This window comes from Notechis scutatus, chromosome 1, assembly GCF_049901735.1.
Source record: "Notechis scutatus isolate UNSWTSFEM ecotype Mainland chromosome 1, rNotScu1.2, whole genome shotgun sequence".
In the NCBI taxonomy this organism is placed as follows: Eukaryota; Metazoa; Chordata; class Lepidosauria; order Squamata; family Elapidae; genus Notechis; species Notechis scutatus.
Window position 1 is genome coordinate 152,383,319 of NC_142009.1, and position 15,720 is coordinate 152,399,038.

The window sequence follows — 15,720 nt, forward strand, 5'->3', positions numbered from 1 at the left end:
CTATAGAGATTCTCAATCATCCAGGTCATGGTTGTCCCAAAAGAGCTTTTTCCAACAGGCAACATTACTTCCTTGTTTTTTTCTTTGAAAACTATTTCAAAGTTCTGAACTGAAGAAGCTTCTTGGATGAGAAGCGAAATATTTTTTCAAAGAAAAACCAAGAGCCCAGTTGTCTTTTGGAAAAAAGCCTCTTAATGCTTCCATGAGCTTTGATTACAATTTCTATCTTTCTCCACAGTCATGGAACCAGATGTGCTGGAGAAGTGTCAGCTGCAGCAAACAACAATATCTGTGGAGTTGGAGTGGCTTATAATTCGAAAGTAGCAGGTAAGGCTTAAAATAGATATTTTCTTCCCTAGCCACATTACTGTTTTATTAAAAAGAAAAAAAGGATGTAGCAGAAGTAGTTTATTTGCAGTATAAATTTCCCAGCATGTTATACTTGGGGGAAAAAATTAATGTATATACATTTGTCTTTTGGATATATAGAATTGGCCTCTTTCTTGGCTTCCCTTCCTATCTGAGTTTTTATTGATATCTTGTTGAATTATGTATTTGAAACCATAAAATACTAATAACAGATAGTCCTTGGCAGGAAGCTCATCTGATAAAGAGGTTGACCACAGGCCTTTAAGATGGAGACAAATGGATGGAGACTCCTCCTGCTACAGGAATGCTATTGATTATTGTTGTTGGCATTGATTCTTTGTTGCTATTATTTTTGTTAATATTTTATCATTTTAGAATTGTGTTGGTATGTTTAATTTCATACACTTATTCATGTATACAATGACTACAAATTATTCACAGTTTGTATGCAATAGGAACAGTATATGTTAGAATAGGAAGGAAGGAAGGAAGGAAGGAAGGAAGGAAGGAAGGAAGGAAGGAAGGAAGGAAGGAAGGAAGGAAGGAAGGAAGGAAGGAAGGAAGGAAGGAAAGGAAAGGAAAGGTTAAGATTGTTCTCTCAGAGTGGTAGCATGAATAATATTAGATTTGCCAAAAGTCTTTTGGGGAATTAAATTTTTGGTAGAGACCAACAATGTAATGAATTAGATTATAGTTGAGATCTAGCACCATCAAGTGGTCATTGAGATATTGGTGAAAACGTCAGTAACTCAAATCCAGGAAGGTTGCAAATTATTATTCACTTTTTAAACCTGTAGGTTTCAATAATGTCTTGGGAAAAAACGGAAAGAGTCATTTCAGATTTTATTTTAGAATAAATTCTAAAACTTTTATTTTGGAAAGGAAGCAAATTAGAGGAGGGAACTGGAAAAATACTTCTCTTTGATGAGTTTGTTTACCTTAAGGATTTTTTTTTTTAAAAAAAATCTAGCTGAGGAATTGTAACATTATAGTTCGTTTCAGATATTGCTGTCTAGAATTTTTCACTGTAACTTATCAGGTCCTACAAATATCAGTTGACAATAACAAGATAATCAGAACAGAAACTTGGGCTGTTATTCATACTGGTATTAAGATGAAAGAGTTGACTTGGTATTTTATGTAATGTATTTGATCTAATAATTTTAATAAAAACCTTTTGTTTCAACTTTTTAACTTTCTATCTACTGCCATGTACATTTTCTATTTAGATACATGAAATCAAAACTTCCTTAAGTTTGGGTGAATTAGGTTTGGGTCTACAATATTGAACTTGCAAAAATTAATCTTGCATTCCAAAACTGTTCACATTTTTCATGAAAGAATCACTGCATTTACATTTACTTTATCTTGGATTTTAATCATGTTTTGTGGCAGGAAAAAAAAATCAAATCATGGTTTGAATTTTTATGCCAGATTTTTTTTTTTAAAAAAAGAGATGTTCTAGGCTTTAAATTCTGAGTGTTGAAATCCCCTGCTGAGAAATATTATTATAAGTTTCTTGTTTGATTTCAGTTTTTTAAAATCTCTCTTTCTCCTTAATCTCTCCTTCTTTCTTTTTCTCCTCATCAATATATATTGATGGAACCTGTAGGTATCCGAATGTTGGATCAGCCATTTATGACTGATATTATAGAGGCTTCTTCTATCAGTCACATGCCTCAAGTAATTGATATCTATAGTGCTAGCTGGGGTCCCACTGATAATGGCAAAACTGTGGATGGGCCAAGAGAACTGACCTTACAAGCCATGGCAGATGGAGTGAATAAGGTAGTGCTTTGTTTTATGTTTTCCCACCCATACTATCACACTTCAATGAAAGTTACTTATATTATAGAAGGTAATGAATTGCTTGTAAACATTACCAGAAGACCTCTCTTTTGAAGGACAGGTGAAAGTATAATAAATTATCAATACAAAAATCTGTTGTTCCGGTTCAATGATAATAGGGCATACAAGACAGAGGTGGTATTCAGCAGATTCTGACCAGTTCTGGAGAACCAGTAGCGTAAATTTTGAGTAGTTCAGAAAACTGGCAAATACCATCTCTGACTGGCCCCACCTCCATCTATTCTCTGCCTCCCAAGTCCCAGCTGATCGGCTGGGTCTTCTTTTGTTGCCCTGCACAGGAGAACGGAGCTGGAAAGCAGCTTAGTGGGGTGGGGAAAGAATGGGGATTTTACAGTATCCTTCCCCTGCCATGCCCACCAAGCCAAGCCACGGCTACCAAGTCATGCCCACAGAACTGGTAGTAAACATTTCTGAATCCCACCACTGATACAAGAGTTAAATGGTGGCTGATACAATGAGTACCACTTGGAGACTTTGCTATCTGGATACTTTACACATCATAAAGCAGGAAATTGTTAGTAGGCTTGATAGTTTGTTTTCCCACATATATCTTTAATGGGAGAGGAAGTGCTGCAGCAAGCTGAGATTTCAACAAAATGATGAAATGTGCCTGACTGTGACATCATGATGCTAGCTCCAACATCACAATGCATTTATAAAAGTGGCAACGCTCCTGTGACATCATTGCAATGTTTGTCCCATCATTTGTCCCTTCTTGCCCGGTAGACATCCATATATATAAATATAAATATACACATAAAATGCAAGAGGAAGCAAGCAAGACTACATTCACACGCTTGAGATTGGCCTCCATTGGCCAACTATTTAATTCAAGGGAAAAGCACAGGGCTGTTCCTTATTGGCGCGGGTTTTCTAATTACATGAGAGAAGCTTTGGACCTTTGGCACATGTAGTTTGCAGATACACTATAAGTACTGCTGAGAAAAAAGAAAACATTTCATTATACAACAAATGGGTAAGCTGGACAATTTGTTCCTACTTTATTTATTTATTTATTTATTTATTTATTTATTTATTTATTTATTTATTTATTTATTTATTTATTTATTTATTTATTGGCTTTTTCCTCTTATAAATATATGGTGATGATGTTCACAACAACATCATGAAGGATCAGCCTCAGGGCTTATTTAAGGAATTCATAGAATAACAGAGTTGGAAGGGATCTTGGAAGTCATTTAGTCCAACCCCTTGCTCGATCAGGAGAGTATATTCCAAATATTAGCCTCTATCTAGGATCAAACTCATAGCCTCCTGATTGTGAGGTGAGAGCTCCATCTTTAGAATAGAACAGAACAGAACAGAACAGAACAGAACAGAACAGAATAGAATAGAATAGAATAGAATAGAATAGAATAGAATAGAATAGAATAGAATAGAATAGAATAGAGTAGAATACTTTATTGGCCAAGTGTGATTGGACACACAAGGAATTTGTCTTGGTGCAAATGCTTTCAGTGTACATAAAGAAAAGGTACATTCGTTAAGAATCAAGAATGATAACATACAACACTTAATGATAGTCATAGGGTACAATCAACAATCAAATCATACTAGGAAACAGTCAATATAAATTGTAAGGATACAAGCAACAAAGTTACAGTCCTACAATCACAAATGGGAGGGGATGGGTGATAAGGAGTGATGAGAAGATTAACAGTAATAGTAGTGCACACTTTGTTAATAGTTGAACAGTGTTGAGGGAATTATTTGTTTAGCAGAGTGATGGCTTTTGGGAAAAAATGTTCTTGTGTCTAGTTGGCGTCTGTGTGCAGTGCTCTATAGAATCGTTTTGAGGGAAGGAATTGAAACAGTTTATGTCCGGGATGTGAGGGGTCTGTAAATATTTTCACAGCCCTCTTTTTGACTCATGCAGTATACAGGTCCTCAATTGAAGGCAGGTGGGTAGTAATTGTTTTTTCTGCAGTCCTAATTATCCTCTGAAGTCTGTGTCTGTCCTGTCGGGTTACAGAACCAAACCAGACAGTTATAGAGGTGCAGATGATAGACTCAATAATTCCTCTGTAGAACTGTATCAGCAGCTCCTTGGGCAGTTTGAGCTTTCTGAGTTGGCACTTCTTTGTTGTGCTTTTTTGATGACGTTTTTGATGTTAGGTGGGTCAATTTTAAATATGTGATATAGTAGAACCTAGAAATTTGAAGGTCTCTACTGTTGATACTGTGTTGTCTAGTATTGTAAGAGGCGGTAGTATGGGAGGGTTTCTTCTATATAGGGAGAAGAGAAGTGGAGATAGCACACAGCCTTGGGCGGCCTCTGTGCTGATTGTACAGGTATCTTATGTGATTCCGCCTAGCTTAACTGCTGCTTCCTCTCTGTTAGGAAGCTTATGATCCACTTACAAGTGTGTTCAGGTACTGCTTTAATTTACTTAGAAGAGTGTCTGGAATGATGGTATTGAATGCTGAACTGAAGTCTACAAAGAGGACCCTTGCGTAGGTATTTGGAGATTCAAGGTGTTGTAGGATGTAATGGAGAGCCATGTTAACAGCATCATCTGTCGATCTATTTGCTCGGTATGCAAACTGCATGGGATCTAACAGTGGATCCATGATGGTTTTCAGGTGGGACAGCACAAGCCTTTCAAAGATTTTCATAACTACAGATGTTAGAGCAACTAGTCTGTAGTCATTCAGTTCCTTGATGGAGGGCTTCTTTGGCACTGGGATGATGGTAGAACGTTTGAAGCAGGAAGGAACATAGCACATCTCTAGTGATCTATTGAAGATTCGGATGAATATGGGGGCCAATTAGTCAGCACAGACTTTTAAGCAAGAAGGAGTTATCTTGTCTGGCCCTGGTGCTTTTCCTGGCTTCTATCTGTGTAATAGATCTTGCACTTCTTTTTCTGTGATCACCAGAGGTTGTGAGCCCAGTGGATTGGGGTCAGTTGTAAGAGGCTTGGCTGTTGTTGGTGTGTTTGAGATGTGGGTTGTGGAAATTGGTGGCTATAGTTTCTTTTCAAACCTGCAGTAAAACATATTCAAATCATCTGCTAGTTGTTGATTTCCTTCTGCCTGGGAAGGAGGTTTGCTTAAGCCAGTGATGTTTTTAAGAGTTTTCCACATGTTTGCTGGTTCATTTGTTGAGAATTGATTCTTTAACTTTTCAGAGTAGCTTCTTTTTGCTGCTCTGATCTCTCTTGTTAATATGTTTCTGGCCTGGTTGTATAGCATTCTGTCACCTTTTCTGTAGGTTTCCTCTTTGGAACGATGTAGCTGCTTAAGTTTAGCTATGAACCAAGGTTTATTGTTACTATATATTTGCAGTTTCCTTGTTGGTACACATAAGTCTTCGCAGAAGCTAACATATGATGTTACAGTATCTGTGAGCTCATCTAGGTCTGCAGAGGCATCTTCAAAAACATTCCAATCACATTTTGGTTAATTTTGTGTACAGATTTCTATGTATTCAAAATGAAATTCTTATAGAACCTCAACTTAACAACAATTATGTATCTAGAAAAAAATGGTTTGGATTCAAAAGGCATCTCTCTGTAAAATTCTGCTTCAGTAAATGAATCCATTGACCTGATATACTTGTTGACCCAACACAGTGCTATCTTTTGTGTGGATTTTCCCACCCCCACATCCAATCAATCAAGTGTACTTAGTGGCTATCCCTTAGCTGACATGAAGCTGCATTTGCTCATGGGTAGACAGGAACACTTGAATTTCTATCAGCCCCACCTACCCATTGGCTAACATAGAACTTCATTGTCTACCAGGTGGTTCTTTCCATTCACAACCTTTGTTAGCTCAGTATATATCTACTGATTAATAGCAGAATTAGCTTTTGAGTGGCTTTGCTACTCTGAACAACTTGAGGGAAGCACGAGGCACAAGGGAAGACTGAAGAATGGGGATACGGTTTGCTACTGGGGAGTCACTGTAGGAGAGATTATTGCTGCCTGGTCCAAGATTGAGAGTTTCTTGAAAATATCTAATTCTCCACTGTGTGATTTCACAAGATTGGATGTGACAGGAGCTTAGCTTACTCTAGCACAAGGCTGTCAAACTCGTGGCCCGCAGGCCGGAGGCATCACACACTGGCCATGCCCACACCCGATTTAGCAAACGGGGGAAAGTCACAATATGTCACGTGATGCCGCCGTGACGACACAAGTTTGACGCCCCTGCTCTAACCCTCATTTTATGGTAGCTGCTAGGACAGGGCTGTCAAACTCCCAGCCCACAAGCCGTATGCATTACTCATTGGCCATGCCCATGCCTGTTTTAGCAAAGGGGGGAAAAGTCCCGATATGTCATGTGTCACGGCCATGATGACGTGAGTTTGGCACCCCTTTGCTAAGAGATTTCAGGTGATTTTTAAAACTTGGTTAAAAACAATGGAGCTTTAGATGAATCAGTGCAGCATTTAGCATCAGTATTTTATTTTTAGTAGAATAAAAGAAACTTGTGGAATTTATCTATCAAATAGACCTGCAATTTTTATTAAAGGACCAAATGTTTTTATATTAATTTTTATTTAGATTATAAACAAATTGGAAAGGAAAAGGAACACTATACTTTAACTACTTTGATAGCCATGTAATGTCAATTATTACATTAAATGAACAGAAAATTAACACAGGAGTAGTAATTGAAGAGAACAGACAGGTACAGGAAAATGTGCTGCACTTAGCATATTGTGTTCAATTGAAAGAAAATTAGTGCTAATGTCATTTTAAAAGCAATTCTATGGTGTTTCATTTAAAATATGGTTGAATTCATAATAAAAAGTGGCTATCTTCCTTAAGAGCAAATTAGCCGAAGGCTGTACTTGGTCTGGTTTCATTCTAATAGGCTGCAAACCTTACAACTGTTACTATCCCAATCTAATCTCATGTAGAATTCAGTTGCCAGACAAATTGACCATAGTTTAGTCCTATGTTCTGAAAAGTTAGGCTTTAGGGATTTCTTCCAATGAATGAATGTCCATGCATGTGCCTGCCACTTGCAAGTCATTCAATATTAATTCTAGATCTTCTTTCCTGGTTGTGTTTTGTAAAATAGCATTGGGTACTTTTAATTAGCGAGCTCTTTGATGTCAGAATACTCCTGCCAGAATACTCCGGAGGTTCCTCTGCTTGTCGTGAGGGAATATATTAACTATATGGCATCTGGGAGAATGCTTTTCCTTGTCTTGTTTGCGGTTTCATGCATTGCACAGAGAAGATACTTATTTTCTTCTCAGAACACAGTTTGCTTTTTAAATGAGTTTTCAGGGAGAGGTTAATCAGGGAAAGAAGCAGGCTACATCAGGAACACTTGCTTTCAAATGGCCTTTTCTCACCTAACTCTTGTTTTTAAAATGAAAAACAAATTAAGAACCGTAAAACTCTACAACATATGCCTAAGAATGTAGCAGAATGGAAATACCACTAGAATGTATTGCTGTTTCTGAAATAGTCTTATTTTTATTACCTGTGGACTGAAAATTTCTCTGTACACTGCATTGCAAGCCTGTAAAGGACCTTGGAATACTCACCTCTAATGATCTAAGTGGTAGAGCCCACTGCATCTACATAGCCAAAAAGGCATTAAGAGTTGTTAACCTAATCCTACGTAGCTTTTTCTCTGGTAATATCACACTACTAACCAGAGCATACAAAACATTTGCTAGACCAATACTCGAATACAGTTCATCAGTCTGGAACCCACATTACGTATCTGATATTAGCACAATTGAGAAAGTCCAGAAATATTTCACAAGAAGAGTTCTCCACTCCTCTACTCGTTGTAGAATTCCTTATGCCACCAGACTTGAAATTCTAGAACTAGAAAACCTTGAATTACGCCGTCTAAGGTCTGATTTAAGCATGGTATATAAAATCATACATTGCAATGTCCTACCTGTCAATGAATACTTCAGCTTCAACCATAACAACACAAGAGCACACAATAGATACAAACTCAAAGTTAACCGCACCAAACTTGATTGCAGGAAATACGACTTCAGCAATAGAGTGGTCAATGTCTGGAATACTCTACCTGACTCTGTAGTTTCTTCCCCAAACCCCAAAAACTTTAACCTTAGACTGTCTACTATTGACCTCACCCCTTTCCTAAGAGGTCTGTAGGGGGCGTGCATAAGCGCACCAACGTGCCTACCGTCCCTGTCCTATTGTTTCTCTTATTCTTCTTTTATTTTTCTTATATGTACCCATTTCATGTATTCACAACTATGTATACACTTATACTTATTATCTTGTAAACAATTGGCAAATCAAATAAATAAATAAATAAATAAATAACCCTCCACATTTTTTTTCTTCTTCAGAGGAAGAACCTTTTCCTCAGTAAAAAAAAAAAACCTTTCCTAAATCTGTTCTTTTCCCTGGTTAAGCAGAGCCCATCCATTCTGGGTTGCTTCCTCGAATCCATAAAGTCTTCTCTTTCTCCAGGCCCATCTCTCTCCCCTCCCACACACACACAACCAGTTGTTTCTCCTACAATGTGTGAGAAGCTTCTCTGCGGGCATCTGCCAATAGATCTCTAGTTTTGCTCCTCAACTTCTCTGGAGGAAACCTCTCTGGAAAACACAAATGGTCCAATTCAACACAGTCTGTTTTCTATAGGTTACCTAATACAAGTGCTCGCAAGGATAACTTTGCTAGATTAAAAGCCACCTGATTTATAGTGAAACTGGATGATGATATGGGAAACAGAGTAGGGCCTAATGATCCAATTTTTGGGTCCTTCCCATGTCCCACCACTGATATGGATACAACTGGATTGGTAATTTTCTTGGTTTTAGCTTGGTGTGATGTAGCCCAATCAAGTTTGACTTGTTTAGCAAACAATGATAAAACCCAGCAATGGCTTATGGTGATGTGTTCTGGGCTTATATCTGGAACTATATATGTCTTAAAATAATAATGGCTTCAGTTATATCTAGATGAAATAGAAAGCCTAAGAAGATAAGTTCTTAGGATGTGTGTGGGAGAAATCTCACCCAATATCTATCAGGTTAAGTTCAGTTCCAAAACTATTAACACTGCAAGATGAGGACAGCTAGTGAGATGAGCTGTTAATACTCATGATACAGTCTTGCCAACTCCAGCTCACCAATACTTTAGGCTGGGGATGGAGTTGGGGGATGGGGACAACACCATTAAGGGTTCCCAAGACCCTTAATGATCAGTTGGGGACATAAATAGTGTCTCTTCTTTTGCTTTTTTGCTAAGATATAAATGGATCCAAAAGCACAATAAAGTCATTTTAAATCATGTAAGAGAGGTTAGTTCCCAAAGGCAATTCATACGTACAGTATATTAGAGAAGGATAATTACAATAGCAAAACATTTAGAACTAGTTTTAGTACCGTAGTTACTAGGTAACTTGTGGCCTATTGGATTAGCATTTCAGAGCTATTTCCTTACCTAAACCAAGAAGGAATGATCATGGGCTAAAAAAAAGGCAGTGGAAATGGGTGCAACTGCCAGCTTGTGGGAAGGTGTCAGGGAGCAAGATAAATATCCCTCACTTTTCCTCTTCCTCCCTCCCTCCCATTCTCCATTCCCCTTCCTTCCCTTCCCTCCCCCCACATTTGATTGTACAAAGCTTGCATAGAAAAAGTCAATGGGGAAGCCAGCAGGACGTTGCAAGTCCAAGGCCAGGAGGCGGGTAAGTGCCTGCTAACAAATGGGGGAGAGAGGGAGGGGATGTTAGTCAGGAATGTCACATGGGATGTTTGAGAGATGCCATATGGGTTGGGAAGGGCATGTGGGTGTGCACAGAGACGCTGCATAGGTTGGAGGGGGTGCATGGATGGGCAGCATAGGTCAGGAAGAGTCATGGGTGTGTGTGTGTGACTGTTGCTATATGGGCCAAGAAAGGTGCGCAGGAGGCAGTGAGAGTCAAGAAAAATGCATGGAGTTAGAGGAGTAGTTGAGAGCTGCTACACTGGTGTGGAATGGCACCCAGTTAGTGGTATGAATTGGAAGGGTACTTGGTACATGAGATGCCATGTAGGTTAGGAATGCATGCAAGGGGGGTTTACAGGGGTCAGGAAGGGCGTGGGGGGGATGCCCAGAACTGTTGCTTGGATTGGAATAGTCACATGGGAGAGGCATAGGTTGGGAATGGTAGGTGGGAATGTGCATGAGATGCTGCACAGCTAAGCTAGGCATGCAGGGGGTGCCGCAGGACTGAAGGCTGCATGGGAGCATGTAAGACATACCACACAATTTAGGAAAAGCATGTAGGTGGACAGTGTGGGTCAGGAACAATGTGTGAGGAAGAGTTGCTGCATGGGTTTGAAAGGCACTTGCAGGCAGTGGAGACCAGGGAAGATGCATAGGGGTGGCACAGGTAGGACTAGTACATAGGGAGTGGAATAGGCTTGGAATGGTGTGCAGGGATATATCCCTTACCAATCGGCAGGTAAATGGCTGCACCTGGATCGGGGAAGGAGTAAGACATTGTGAGACTTCCTGGTAAATTGTCATGGAACACTGAAAATGAAGACCATATGACCACAGCACCAGTTACATGAGATGTATGAGAGCAGTGTAGCAGCAGCCATGACTCCTAATTTTCATTTCCTCAGAAGTCATGGGTCTAGAGAACACTTTCTGTAAATTAGCCCATTTCAGGTATCATGGTTGGAAAATTGTTGCCTTGTGTTGCACTATTTCTTCGCTCAGGTAAAGGTCATCACCCAAGAGTTTTAGTAATATGTAGATGCCATCCTGATTCAAGAGCAAAATAATTTTATGCCTCTTCATCATAAATCCTCATCCTTTGCCTTGAGCTGAAACTATATGAGTCCTCTGGATTTCTCCCTCTGTGCATCAGCGCAAGGTTATATGACTAGCATTGTTAATTATTTCTGGTCCATTCTCCATAAGAAATGATGATAATGCCAAAATAACAATATGTGCATGTTGACATAATACCACACTTGTCACTGTCCCTCTTCCCAGATGCCACTGGCAAGGTATTTGGGGATTAGGACTTTTGGGAACCTGCCTCTAAAAGAGCAGAAGGCAAAACATTGCCTATATTTAAGCAACACCAGAAGCAAGATAGCTGTGTACTTTCTCTGGTTTCTCTTTCTCCCTTGCTATGTTCTATTTTCAGACTTTGAATTATGCAGGGAAATATCCAAGCTTTTTCTTTTCTTTGGAAAACAGTCAATGGTTTCTGCCAAAAAAACAGATAATTAGCACCCCCTGCTAAGATGTTCTAGCTGAAAGCTTAGGCAGTATGAAAATGGCAAGAAAGGAAAATATGATAGATTGGAAGCATGACCTTCAAAATATATTCTGTCTTGCAGCAATGCAATTTCATATTCATTATTATCAGATCCCTTTCCTCTAGTTTGCTTTGGTAATGGTCCAAAAGAAAATAAAAATGGTTGCTGGAAATCTGGAATAATGTCAGCCTGAATTATTTTAGGCAGTCTAAGTGGATGAACAATTCGATGTATCTTAAATTGCCCTAACCCTGCAGGGCTTTATATCAAGTAGTAGAAACCAAGATTCAGTCCTATATTGCTTCCTTGTTTGTACGTTGGCTTCTCAGAATGCCTTTAATATTGTCCTCTTTTGCTATCTTTACTAAATTTTAACATTTGTATAGATCTTTCACATGCAAATGACAATTTCAAATTATATACAAAGTTGCCAGTGATGTTGTCCTCCAGGGTCCTTTTCATAATTTATGGCAAATTTACAGTGAATCTCCATTGTAAGTCACTGGTTTTTAACAGCTCAAGTATCATACTGGTTTAGAAGCAGTTTACCTAAAATAATCACAACCAATAATTGGGGTTCTCTATTTGGGGATTATCAAGTAATTAAAATTCCACTTATTTACATCCTTAGTTCCAAAACAGATATATGAAATTCAACTTGATTTACCTTTCATAGTTTATACCACAGGATTACCAACCCACATATGATTAGTTGAGCCGCAAATAACCAAAAAGAATTGAGATCGATGAAAATATCCATAACAACAAAAGTTAAACCAAGCATGTGGATACAATCAAAACCTTCCATCAATTAACTACCATAGGAAGCATTGCTTTCTATTTCTTGAGATATTCTCTGCCTTTGTAGGTCAATCAATCCAGCTTCCAAGATACTCTCATATGGATTAACTTTATTTGAAAATAATCCTTTATCTGAAAAGCTAATAACTCTGCTAATTACAGCTCAATCATACTTGGAACTATTGGAGAAATGAAGTTGGAGGAATGTGGTTGATGAGGTAATAATTGAAAAGAGTATAACTATTTCAGGTCTATTTTGAGCTATCTAATAGACCATGCATAACAGGTAAAATGGATCAATAATGGATTCCTTAGTTGATTTTCAGTTAGATATATTACACTGGTTTATTTTGCATTACCGATGATGAGATTTAGATACATAGTTTCCAAAATACCTATCAATATTTGATTTTAAATTAAGATTAGAAATATGCTGCGTTGTTCCATAACACCTAGCAGTAGCAAAACCTTATTTGTAGAGTAACACAAGGGCAGGACATTCAATAATCTTCCATGATCAATGACAGAACAGATAAGGAGATGACCAGGCTGAGCGCGAGGAAGGGGTTAAATGCATTATCAAACTTGAGTCCTTTTGTGCCCATAAGAGATCTAAGACCAGCCCACTTTGAATTTCACTGACTCCTATGGCTCCTAAAACACCCTTTTGGAGCTTGGAACAATTGTTAAACAACCAGTCGTAAGTGAAGAACTACCTGCATCCTTGAAAATGGAGTATACATCTGTATACCTGATGTAAAAACAGTCCTTATTTGGAAACTAGTCATGATGGAGCTCCAATAATACTTTTAGAATAGGAAAGTACTTATTCAACAGCCATGTCGTGGATCTTTAATAAAACTCTGACATGAATAAACATGGAGACTCTCATTTTGCTTGCCAGGGTTTGATTTTGATTATCATATTCCAAGGAGATTACACATGAATAAATGAGGAAAACTGAAATATTAGCCAAGCAAGAAAGACATGTCACGAATTTTAATGTGCTGGCAACCAGGAAGCAATTATTTTCAGTATCGGAGAAGGGACATAACAACATTCACTTGCTCCAGTCTGAGATCCTCATTTTAGTGGTAATTAAAGTGGAATGTACATAATTGGAAATGATATGAAACATAGTGCTTTTCATCATATTCAGCTAAGATGATTCATAAAGCAGCTGCTTGCAGTAAATTCCCTGTCACACAATAATTTGGATTAGCAGCTTGGTAGTTCCCCTGCAGAACCTTTTCCATGAGTTTTATGCATTGCAAATAGAGTCACAGCTGTTTGGTTCAGAGTTTTCCAGAAAATATAACAATCCAGATGTGAAAGAATTGTTTTGCTGTGAAACAAGAGAGGGCAATTGCTGGCCGCTGGCCATGGCTCTCCCTATTTGATTTTGGGGTCTATGAAATGCTGCTGCATCTTGATAACAAGTTGCTGAAATGGTTTTCTTTTAAAAGAAAGAAATGACAAGGAAAGTGTAGCAGCTGAAAAATATAGCTATTTTTAAGTTCTTTTTAAGGTAAGGTCCCTGGATATCAGGAAGAAAATTCTCTGTTTTCTGTCCAGCCTCTTTTATGGTGAGCTACACCAAGTTGCACACAGATACTGCCTTTGTTACTTTATTTTCATTTTCTTTTAAATAAAAAATAAATAAAATGACAAGCAAAGTGCTATCTTCCAGCATTATATCTATTTCTAAGAATTTGCTTGAACACTAATTAACCCCATAGCAAATATTAGCCAATGCTTAAGTTTGTTATTTTGGTGGGAAGCCTCCTGCTCAGAAAACAAAAATGTCTCCTAGCAGGAACAATAAAGAACATTTAAAAAGCTAGAAAACCTACCAGGGAAAATGAATGCTGAATTTAGTATTTAGTACTGAACTGAGACTACAGTAAATTGGCCCCTGGCAGCCTTATTGGAGAAACAACCATATCATGCTTTTGCAATTCCTACAGCTACTATATCTGGGCTGCTATAAAAAGAAGAACATTCTAATCCTTTGCTGCCTAGTCGAGTGCCTAGACCAATACTTGAATACAGCTCATCAGTCTGGAACCCACATTACGTATCTGATATTAACACAGTTGAGAAAGTCCAGAAATATTTCACAAGAAGAGTTCTCCACTCCTCTACTCGTTGCAGAATACCTTATACCACCAGACTCGAAATTCTAGATCTAGAAAACATAGAACTACACCGCCTTCGGTCCGATCTAAGAATAGTATATAAAATCATACATTGCAATGTCCTACCTGTCAGTGAATACTTCAGCTTCAACCATAACAATACAAGAGCAAACAATAGATACAAACTCAAGGTAAACCGCACCAAACTTGATTACAGGAAATACGACTTCAGCAACAGAGTGATCAATGTCTGGAATACTCTACCTGACTCTGTGGTTTCTTCCCCAAACCCCAAAAACTTTAACCTTAGACCTCATCCCCTTCCTAAGAGGCCTGTAGGGGGTGTGCATAAGTGCACCAACGTGCCTACCATCCCTGTCCTATTGTTTCTTTTATTTTTCTTATATGTATCCATGTATTCATAACTATGTTTTTACTTATACCTATTATCTTGTAAGCAATTGACAAAACAAATAAAATAATAAATAAATAAATAAATAAAAACTAGTGGCTACCCCTAATTTTACAGCTCAGTTTATGGTATCCTATTAGGGATACCACAGGTTTTTCTTCGTAGTCAGGTTAAAGTGTTTTTCTTCCATCCTTAAGGTGTCAGAAAAGATGCTATACTTGGCATTGCTCTTGTTGCTGATCCCTATCTTGCCAGGAATGGTACGATCCTTACAGTTTCCATGCAGGATAAGTTAAGGAAATGTATTGTTGGATTCCCCCAACTTTGGCTGCCTCTCATTAGACTCTACCAACCAATGGGGGAACTAAATCTACCTATTGCTCTCCTTAATATGGAGCTGGAGCTGGGAAAGAGGCAACTTTTGACAGATGGCTAGAGCAGCAGGTTTATCCATCCCTCATACTTTGCTCTGATTTTGTACATTTTTTGTTGTTGTTGGAGGGTTCAAGAGGCACGGGTTTAACATTATTTGTGAACCATGACAAGGAAAGCAACTAGGCAACCAGGATATTTAAAATATATTTAAAAGTAGCCCCCAAACTGGATGAGAAACAGAATGGCAACCACTGCAAAACTGAGAAACCCACATGACAGCTAAGGAGTCTTTTCAAAAAATGCAGATTAGAGGTTTCATGAGCATTTGCCTCTGTGGAAGCCAGAAGTCCAATTTGTCCCATGGCCTAAGCCAAAATAGCTGTGGAGGGAAGCTGAAGAAGCCAGAAACAAGGGAGCATACATGCACCACCCTAAAGGGTCCAATGGGAACTATACAGATCCCAATCTTTGCCTTTATCAGCATCTTCATGGCTGATGGAACATGCTAGTTCATG

General features: G+C 38.4%; 1 protein-coding gene across 1 annotated transcript in view; it reads left to right on the forward strand.

Annotated features, from left to right (window-relative positions):
• The window catches only part of PCSK2 (proprotein convertase subtilisin/kexin type 2), a 107,669-nt gene that overhangs the window by 72,890 nt on the left and 19,059 nt on the right, over positions 1-15,720 (forward strand). Inside the window, exons 7-8 of the mRNA XM_026668482.2 lie at positions 239-327; positions 1,982-2,157. Of these exons, the coding sequence (XP_026524267.1) occupies positions 239-327; positions 1,982-2,157 (265 nt within the window). The remainder of the gene's footprint in view (positions 1-238; positions 328-1,981; positions 2,158-15,720) is intronic.